We start from the raw sequence: 10,805 nt of genomic DNA, 5'->3' as shown, positions 1-10,805 counted from the left end.
CCACATCAACTCTGTGGATAAATACATCAAGTTCACACGAGAAGATGAAAAATATGGCAAGTTGGCTTTCTTGGACTGTGAGGTCTCAGTCTCTGATAGAGGACATTTGCAAACCGAGGTGTACCACAAATCCACCCACACAGACCAGTATTTGCAGTTTGACTCCCATCACCCTTTGGAGCACAAGTTAGGAGTCATCAGGACTCTGTACCACAGAGCAGACAGCGTCCCCACTAGCTCAGGAGCCAGGCAGAAGGAGAAATCCTACACAAGACAGGCTCTAGAGCGGGGGGAATCCAAGATGGCGCCGGTGTGTAGGGCTGCCCGTCTCTCGCTCTCTGCTTGTATTGTATTTTTGTTATTTTTACAATGATTGGTGCAGTGTGCCGAGTCATATTTTCAGTATGATCGTCGGGCACTTTTGGAACTCCGTACATTTGCTGAAATTCCCGCAGAGTTTTTGAACAGCGGCCACCACTCTCCTCCACCGGTCCTATCTGAGATTCCTGCATTCCTTCTGCGTGACCCTGGCCTTTCTCCATGGAGGAAACGTCGCAGACGTCGTGGGAAGCGTGCAGGGATTTTGGTGAAACTGAGGCAAAGTGTGGATTATTCTATCAGGACTCGCTCTGGATCTGATCATCTCCTCTCTGACCCGTGGTGCTCCCGCGGCCCGGCTGCTGGCCAGCTGCCCGCGCGCTCAGTCCATGGAAACACCTGGAGTTGTTTACCTGTGCGCCGCACCAGCAGACCAGGAGGAGCTGTTCTTCATAACCTGCGCCCGCTGGCGCGCGCTTCTCCTTCCACGGCTGTGTCTGCGTTGGACAATATCAGGATGTGTTTAATCAATGCAAGGTCTGTTTCCAACAAGACGTTTATCCTCAATGACTTTTTTAAAGATGAGGAGTTGGATTTTCTGTTCGTCACGGAATCCTGGATTTCTGATGGTGAGTCTAGCGCCTTGGTGGAATTATTACCCCCGGACTGTCTGTGTTTTAATGCCCCGCGGCCATCAGGTCGGCATGGGGGGGGGGGGGGGGGGGGGTGAGATTATTAATCGTTTTTTAAGCAAACTTGGCCTGTAAACAGTTGTCCGTCCCGGTGTCCCGCGCCAGCTTTGAGCTGAGCGTTTTTGAACTCAGACACTCTCTTCCGCTTCTGTGCGCACTCGTCTACCGCCCCCCTCGATCCAAGGACTTCATAAATGAATTCTCTGACTTTTTGGCTGATATCACATAGAGATACACTCACTTTTTGTTTATTTGTGACTTTAATTTGCATGTGTGTTGTCAGGAGAAGCCCTTAGTGAAGGACTTTCTAGATTTATTGGACTGTTTTAATTTAACTCAGCAGGTAAACGGTCCCACCCAAGAACACGGTCACACGTTGGACCTCGTTTTAACACGCAATGTCTCTGTTTCTAATTTGAAAATCGGTGACAATGTTTTTTCAGATCACATGCCTGTATTGTTTGACTTCACCCCCCCCCCCCCCCTTGTCATACTGCTAAGACGCGCGTTCCTGCACGTACGCGTTCCATTAACCGTTTCACTGCTGCTCGTTTTAATGAAGGTTTTAACTCTGAGAGGATCGAACAGCTCTCGGTGTCTCTTACCACTGAGGAGCTAACCTCTCAGTTCAACTCTGCCTGTTTAAATGTTCTGGACCCTGTTGCTCCCCTTAAAACCAGAAAAACGAAACTTAGATCAGAGCCTTGGCTGAATGACGTCACTCGAGTCGTTAGGCAGCAGTGTCGCAGAGCTGAACGAAGGTGGAGGAAGGACAGGCTGCAGGTTTCTTTTCAAATGTTAAGGGAGAGTTGGCGTCACTATCAGAAAACCGTTAAAGCTGCCAAATGTAAATTCTTCTCTGATTTAATTGTCTCCAAATCCCACAACCCCCGAGTTCTTTTCTCCACCCTGAACTCAGTTCTACACCTCAGTGAGCCTTCACCTCTGGAAGCCTCAACTGAGCTGTGTGAAAACTTCCTCCATTTCTTTTTAGAAAAAGTGGCAAACACCCGGGCACTCATTTCTCCACCAGCTCATGATCTGTCCATCCCTTCTCAGTGTGTGGCTGTGTTTGACCACTTTGAGCCCATCTCTCTGTCCTCTCTGGAGCAGGTAATGTGCAGCATGAAGCCATCTGGTTCCCCTTTTGATGTGGTCCTCCCTCGACTACTAAAGGAAGTTTTTCCTACCCTGGGTCCTTTTATCCTCGCTATTCTGAATAGCAGTTTATCCTCAGGTATGGTGCCAAAAACTTTTAAACATGCTGCTGTCCAGCCCCTCCTGAAAAAAACCTAACCTTGACCCCTCAGTCATGTCCAACTTCCGGCCTGTCTCCAGACTCCCATTCACCTCTAAACTACTGGAAAAAATTGTGTAGTCTCAGTTGAAACAGTTTTTGGGGGATCACGCTATCCTAGAGTTATTCTAATCTGGCTTCAAATCTCTCCATAGCACTGAAACTGCTCTACTGAAGGATTTTAACGACATTTTCATATCCACAGACGCAGGTGATTCTGTGCTGCTTGTCCTATTGGACCTTACATCTGCTTTTGACACCATCGACCACAAGATCCTCATTTCTAGACTGGAGCAGTGGGTGGGCATCACAGGGTCAGCCCTTAAATGGTTTGGGTCCTACCTCTCTGACAGAACCTTCTGTGTCAATATCAAATATTTTAGTTCGGCATCGACAGCGCTCCAGTGGGGGGTACCGCAGGGGTCCATCCTCAGTCCCCTTCTCTTTTCTTTATACCTGCTGCCACTAGGTGCGATTTTCCGCAAACACAACATACCCTTTCATTTCTACGCCGATGATTGCCAAATTTACTTCCCCCTGAGGCACAGAGGCACACGCTCTATTCAGCCTCTTCTTGACTGCCTGGCTGACATCCGGGACTGGATGGCTTTAAACTTCTTAAGCTTCAATGAGAAGAAGTCTGAAGTCATGCTGTTCCATCCCAGTGGCTCACTCATGAACCACGACATTGACCTTTTCTCTATAGCCCCGCTAGAGAAACAAAAGGTCACTAATCTGTGGGTGATAATGGACCCGTCCTTAAAACTCAACAGTCATGTAAACATGATGGTCAAATCCTGTTTTTTTCAGCTGAGACGGCTGTCTAAGCTGAAGCCTATACTCTCCAAAAATAACCTTGAGACAGTGATCCACACCTTCATAACATCTAGGCTTGATTGAGCATGCATCAGGATATCTAGGCTTGATTACTGCAATTCACTTCTGTTTGGAATCAGTCAGTCCTCCATTGCTCGTCTACAACTGGTCCAAAATGCTGCATCCCGATTTTTAACTGGTACAGGCTATAGAGAGCACATCACGCCAGTTTTGGCCTCCCTGCACTGGCTACCCATTCACCTTCGGATCCAATTCAAAATTCTCATGTATGTTTTTAAATCACTGAACAGTTCCGCCCCATCCTATCTCACTGATCTTCTGCAGCCATATGTCCCACCGCGCTCTCTGAGGTCAGCAGACCAGATGCTTCTCTCAGTCCCAGAAACCCGTCGTAAGCTCAGAGGTGACAGGGCTTTCTCTGTTGCAGGTCCACGACTGTGGAATGAGTTGCCACTGAGTGTCCGGCAGGCTCCCACACTCTCAGTCTTTAAGTCTCGCTTGAAGACCCACTTCTATTCGCTTGCCTTTAACACGGTGTGATTTGTTTTGGTCCGGTCTGTTCTCTACACTGTTGGCCATTTTAGTTAGCTTCTGCTGCTATTTGTATCTGTATTTCTATTTTATGTTTTCCTGTCTGCTGTGCATGTTTGGTTCTTTTGTACAGCACTTTGGTTGGCCTTGTTGCTGTTTTAAGTGCTATATAAATAAATTGGTATGGTATGGTATGGTATGGTATGGTATGTGGATATCCTAACTGGGCCTTCCTGAAATAAGAAACCCAAACAGGACTCCAGTCAGCATCAGGTGAAAAGGAGGAACCCAGACCCAGACCAGTGGTCATTCCGTATGTTGAGGGAGTATCAGAGAAACTGAGACGTTTATTTTCTAAACATAACGTCCCAGTGGCTTTTAAACCCCAAAATACATTAAAGACTGGTTCATCCCAAAGATCCAGTCCCCCGGCACAAACAGAGTAATATTGTGTATGTTGTTCAGTGACAGGAGGGTGATCAGTCTTACATCGGGGAAACTAAACAGCCACTGGCCAAAAGGATGGACCAGCACAGAAGATCAACATCATCAGGCCAGGACTCTGAGGTCTACGCTCATCTCCAGGCCAGCGGTCACGCTTTCAGGGATGAAGATGTTCACATCCTGGACAGAGAGGAACGATGGTTTGAGAGAGGAGTAAAGGAGGCCATCTTTGTGAAAAGAAATCGTCCATCATTAAACAGGGGTGGAGGCCTCCGGGTTCAACTGTCCCCCTCTTACAATGCTGTGATTGCTAGTATCACTCAGCCCTCTGTGAATAGTAAACAGCCATCAGGTGCTAATGATCCATTGTTAGGCTGATGGTCCTTCTTGAGCATGTGATCAGCTGGTTCTGATTGTCAGCAGCAAACTGGTTGATCCACTCTGAGAAGGTGCTATTTAAGAGACTGAGCTGAATACAGCTCCTCAGACTGAGGAAGTCTCTCGGATGAAAGACAAAATGTTCTTACATTTTTTTGGTTGTTTTGCTTTGTTTTTGTTTTTTTGACTGTCCAGAGGACCAGATTTAACTTTTGTACATAAATGGAGTATTTCCAATAATTAATTTAACTAAACTTCTTATTGTCAAAGTTTTCAGGCGTTAAGATGGGGCTTATTATTATTATTTTATCTCTGAAGATTTCCTGTGACAGGAAGTCTTCCATCTCCTGTTTGACAGTCGCACACATTGTGAGTGGACAGGGATGATTAAAAGCAGCTCTTCAGCCCACTGAAGGTCCTTCTCAGACCCATGATGTTGCTGATAGAAATGTCAAAACCCAGAGGTTGTGTACCAGAACCAGAAACAATGGATGTGGATCATGTTTGCACTGGACTGTATTGGTTTTTTTTAGTGCTCTGAGATAAATGTGGCTGTGAATTGGAGCTTAGTGAAAAACTGAATCTAAATGAATGTATCTTGTGGTGATCACCTACTGTCTCCATAACAACGCAGAGGACCGATGTGGTGGAGCGCCTCCGAGCCCATCCTGTCGGTGTCTCCGACCACCAGCTGGCTCACTGGGAGGTGATCTTTGTAGGAGAGGAGTCCCGTATCGTTGGTCCTGAGAGGGACAATAACAAAAAACAGTCACAAAAAGAGCAGAGGAGCCTTCAGGGCTGGGGTCCTGAAAACAGTCTTCCATTTTCTCCAGCATCACCAAACGATCAAAGAACAGTGGAACAGGAGTGATCCGTCAACGCAGTCTGGAAATGTGCAAACTGCACTGGGAAAAGATTAACAAAGACGTCAGATAAATCAGATATATTTTTCCATTCACCTGAAAACAGTGATTACATCACTACAGTTGTGTTTCAATGAAGAGGTTGAATCCACGTCTTGTCCCGTGTGAGGGCTGAACGGTGAGACGTGGAAACAAGCTGAATGTTTAGCAGCTTCTTTGATGTCGGAGAGGAACACCTCATCAGAGAAATCAGTAATCAGCAGGAGGCTCTGTCTAATTAATGGGGTTTGTGTTTCAGGGCAGCTGTTCATGGTTAAACATGACAAGTGTAATTTTTTTTTTCTCTCCACACGCTTTCTTTTCTCATTTTCACGTAAAGTGTAGGAATATTTGCTAAAATAAGCCATAATTTGCATTTAAATTCATCCCAGTGTTCATTCTTGTTTCCAGGAGTAAACTGCTAATTATTTTTGATTTAATTACATTTTCTAAATGTCGATTTTGAGACTATTAAAGAACATTTTGTGTTGAATCCTCAGAAGGTTCTTTATGACATTAGGTGTTCCTCCAGGGTTCTACCCTGAGGCTGTTTCATGTTGCTACTGATCTGTTTCATGTTGATGTGTTCATGCATGCTCATCTGTTCACACAGACTCATGTTCGTGCTGCTGTTCAGCGTAATGTTTTTATGTTATTAGTGCTTAGTGTAAATTTAGTTGATGTTTTTCGTAGTTCATATCTCAGATCTTATTACTGTTTTTCTTTTACATTTTATTGTTGGATGTACAATAACTGGGACCCTGTGTACATAATTTTGCTCCACCACATGTACCACATATGGTGTTTGTTAAAAAAAAAACAAAAAAAAAACTGTAGTATGCTTTTTTTTATAACTGTTTATTGTTGTTGCTGTTGTCCATTGTTGTCATCTTTCTTTGTTGAAATCAGGTCTCTCTTGTAAATGAGTCCTCGAGGCTCAATGGGATTTACCTGGAGAAATAAAGGTTGATTGATGGTGGAATGACAAATAAAGAATATCTGAATCTGAAGATGAGAGTTCTGTGATGGAGTTAAATTCAAAGCAGTCTGCTCCTCAGATGAAGTCGTAAATTATTATTTTTATATATGAATGTTTCTGTTCAGGGCAGCACGGTGGCGCAACTGGTAGAGCTGCTGCCTCTCAGCGAGCAGGTCCTTGGTTCAAACCCCGGTCCAGGGGCCTTTCTGGGTGGAGTTTGCATGTTCTCTCTGTGCATGCGTGGGTTTTCTCCGGGTACTCCGGTTTCCTCCCACAGACCAAAAACATGCATGTTAGGCTGATTGGTAACTCTAAATTGTCCCTAGGTGTGAGTGAGAGAGTGAATGATTGTTTGTCTCGTTTGTCTCTATGTGTCCCTGTGATGGACTTGCGACCCGTCCAGGGTGTCCCCCACCCCTCGCACAGTGATTGCTGGACATGGGCACCGGCGACCCCCGTGACCCAAAATGGAATAAGCGGGTAAAGATAATGGATGGATGTTTCTGTTCAGTGCCCTGAGATGGCTTCTGTTGTAACTTGGCGCTACATGAATAAAATGAATTGAATTTAATCAAAAATTGAATTGATGTTAGCTAAACATTAGCGCAGATGTTAGCTCAGTGTTTATCTCAGGTCTTAGCTCAGATGGTAGCTCAGAAGTTAGCCTACACCAGAATCAGAATCAGCTTTATTGTCATTGCACCGAAGCACAGCAAAATGACATTTCAGTACAGCCCATCTGAGAAAACATAAACAAACATGGGGAGACAGAGGTGTCTGAGGCAGCAGCTTTCGGGATGCTCTGTCCTTGTTGTTTGGATAAGAAAAAGAGAAACACAACGGGAGGAGAGGTATTAAAAAAATCATATCTCGCACTGTATCCTAGATGGGTCACAGTGTGAAGGTTGCAAAAATAGACCTCAACACAGAAACAGCAACATACTGATGACATCATAATACATTTGTGTGTGTGAGGAGGTCAACAAGGGCAGAAAGCTATCGGTGTCCATTGCCAGATAGTTCCATAGTCCTGATAAGAGATGGTGCTTTGTCTATCAGCCTGATCAGCTCTGACTCAGGGTCACAGATGTCCTCGGGAAGGGAGAAGGTAGGGGAGGGGGAAGCAGAGCCTCTTGTTCACATAACATTCAGGAGATTCACTGTTTTCAACCAGTTTGACAAGACTGTCAACAAGGAAGAGGGCCGACAAAGGAGGAGGGGGCATACCAAAGAGACCATCTTATCACAAGCAGAACTGGTTTGTTCCACTTTGGAGTAAGCTGTTGGGGGAAAAAATCAGTTTTGTTGTGTGTTTCCTTGACTGATGAAGCCTTCTGGGTGGAAGGTGAAACGTTTCAGCAGAAAAAAAAGAAACTGTCCAGATGACCTGACAGAAAAATGTTGGATTGTAATCCTGGATTATTGAGCATGGACTTTGTTGTTAACAATCAGGAAAGTTTGGTATAGTTGGCCAATTCAAGGCCCAGCGGGGGAGCTAGATTCAAATAACAAAAATTATTTTGGGTCGGGCCGACTGCTTGATTTCTGTCTGCCTTCATAGTTCTTCTGGTACATCTCAGTGGTGACTCCAAAGTGACAAATTTTGTGTTCAGCACCGTCGGACTGAGCTTGTAACTTCTTCAAGGTCGATTCCTTCCTGCCAGTGAGTTTTGGGGTCATGGTCTCCATCCAAAGGGTCATTAGGGTCTTTGTCTCCATCCTGAGGATCAACAGGATCTTTGACACTATCCTGAGGGTCATCAGGGTCTTTGTCTCCATCGTGAGGGTCATCGAGGTCTTTGTCTCCACCTTGAGGGTCATCAGGGTCTTTGGCACCATCCTGAGGGTTATCAGGGTCTTTGTCTCCACCGTGAGGGTCATCGGGGTCTTTGCCTCCATCCTGAGTGTAATCAGGGTCTTATTCTCCATCCTGAGGGTCATCGGGGTCTTTGTCTCACTCCTGTGGGTCATCAGCGTCTTTGTCTCCATCCTGAAGGTCATCAGTGTCTTTGCCTCCATCCTGAGTGTAATCATGGTCTTTTTATCCATCCTGAGGGTCATCAGGGCCTTTGTCTCCATCCTGAGGGTCATCAGGATTTTTGTCTCCATCTTGAAGGTCATCACATCCTGAGGGTCATCGGGATCTTTGCCTCCACCCTGACGGTCATCAGGGTTTTTGTGTCCATCCTGTGGGTCACCAGCCTCTTTGTCTTCATCCTGAGGGTCATTAGGGTCTTTGTCTCCATCCTAAGTGTCATCAGGGTCTTTGTCTTCATCCTGAGGGTCATCAAGATCTTTGTCTCCATCCTGAGGGTCATTAGGGTCTTTGTCTCCATCCTGAGGGTCACCAGGGTCTTTGTCTCCATCCTTAGGGTCACCAGGGTCTTTGCCTCCATCTTGAGTGTAATCAGGGTCTTTGTCTTCATCCTGAGGGTCATCAGGATCTTTGTCTCCACCCTGACGGTCATCAGGGTTTTTGTGTCCATCCTGTGGGTCACCAGCCTCTTTGTCTCCATCCTGAGGGTCATCAGGGTCTTTGTCTTCATCCTGAGGGTCATCAGGATCTTTGTCTCCATCCTGAGGGTCATCAGGATTTTTGTCTCCATCCTGAGGGTCACCAGGGTCTTTGTCTCCATCCTGAGGGTCACCAGGGTCTTTGTCTCCATCCTGAGGGTCACCAGGTCTTTGTTAGCCTGGCTTACAGAGAGCTGTTTTAGTCCCAAGATGAAGGTGTGAATTAAGAGTGAAGCTGACCTGGAATCAGGCTGAATGCTGCGCTGTATGTTTTAGAAAGCTGAAGTCTGAATATACAGATGAGCTGTCATGAACCACAGTCTATGCAGGGGGGATGTGGGACTTTAAGCCTCGCCAAATCATGTCATGATGTCAAACGAGCTTTTATTTTACGTTTAAAATAGTTAATTACAGATAAAGTAGTTACAATAATGAATGCTTACTTTACAGCAGCAATCTTAAAACTAAGATAAGATAAGATAGAACAACAATGAATGAACAAGATTCAACTCCTGAAAATTTTTATGAGGTGTGTTTCTATTTTGCTACATGGATAATGTCTTGGAGGGGGAGGACTTAAAACATGTACCGGAACCGGATGCTTTACCTTCCAGTTACTGCTTCAAGATCTATTTATGTACAGTGTCAGGGTCAGGCAGCTGGACCAGGAAGAATGTGGTCAAAGTTCGGCACAGAAAACTCCTTCTCCTGCACCCTGACATGCTGCTGATGGTGTTTCTTCTCCAGAATCATGCTGAGCCTGATGCTGGAGGTCTGAAACTCTCCCATATATGTTTCTTAGGATAACTCTGCTAATTGTGAGAACGTCATAGAAATAACCTGGTGTGTGTCAGGGCTGCATACCATGCGTCTCTGTCAGCATCGCAGTTGCAGAAGTAGTTCATGTCCATGCAGTTCTCCTCCAGGCTGCAGGAGCACTGCTGGACTCCAGGCAGGAAGCCCCCCCAGTAGCTCCTGCGCTCTCCTTCCCGATCCAGCCACCAGGACAGCGGACTGCCATCTGCAACACGACGCCACAGTCAGTCAGAGGAGGGGAGATTAAAAAATATCCTGATGCTGTCTGAAGGTCCAAACAATTAAACTACAACACATTCCCTCCTGGAAAAGGCTGAATGATCTCTTTAGATAAAATGATAAATAATGATAATAATAATAATGATTTCTGCTGTGTGTCCCTGTTTCTGTCTGTGATCAAATGATTAAACTCAGGATGATGTTTAATGACTCTTATAAAAGTCAACCCATTTGAAAATGGCTGCCATGGCTACTGTACCTTGAAAACAAAAATGGCTAAAAGTCAGTTATTTTAACAGATGTTGAGCAGAAATTTGATGTGATAGCTGAGAGTCTCACACAGCACATCATCTGAATTATTTGTGAACACAAGATGATCTCAGTTTAAAAAGCCTGTGACATCAAATTTTCATAAATATGAATGAAAAACAAATATGCTGCTGAGATGAACAGTTGTTGACATGTTCCCATGCAAAGTTACAGGAAGCCATGTCAGTAACAGGAAGTGATGACAAAGGGGAACAGAGCATAGCTACAATAGCTGACACAGAGAGTCACTGTCAGAGAGAAATGAAGAGTCAAGTGTTCAAATAATACATAGATCAGGAAGTTCCTTGTTTTAAGGCCCCATCACACCAAAACATTTCAGAGAATGCATGTAAAGTTTGTCCAACATACTGGCATATGCTGGAGGTGTAATAAAAAAATTGGAAGCCTTTTATGGTTTTATACACACGTGTTGGTAATGAGTTGGATGACTATATTACCTTATATTACCTATTAAATGCACTATATAATAACATGCATCAACACCTTAAATGAGTTGGATGAGGGAGGAGTGGGGTCTTCCTGTTAATTATTTATATATATATATATAT

The 10,805-nt window shown here is 44.9% G+C and overlaps 1 protein-coding gene across 1 annotated transcript in view; it reads right to left on the bottom strand.

The window, feature by feature from the left end:
- LOC119419741 (contactin-associated protein-like 5) overlaps positions 1-10,805 on the bottom strand; it is a 354,615-nt gene that overhangs the window by 43,844 nt on the left and 299,966 nt on the right. Inside the window, exons 14-15 of the mRNA XM_037687124.1 lie at positions 9,757-9,913; positions 5,113-5,240 (exon numbers count right to left, since the gene is read on the bottom strand). Coding sequence (XP_037543052.1) covers positions 5,113-5,240; positions 9,757-9,913 — 285 coding nt within the window. The remainder of the gene's footprint in view (positions 1-5,112; positions 5,241-9,756; positions 9,914-10,805) is intronic.

Source organism: Nematolebias whitei, chromosome 13 (assembly GCF_014905685.2).
Source record: "Nematolebias whitei isolate Nwh7 chromosome 13, NemWhi1, whole genome shotgun sequence".
In the NCBI taxonomy this organism is placed as follows: domain Eukaryota; kingdom Metazoa; phylum Chordata; class Actinopteri; order Cyprinodontiformes; family Rivulidae; genus Nematolebias; species Nematolebias whitei.
This window is presented reverse-complemented; position numbering and strand designations above follow the sequence as displayed.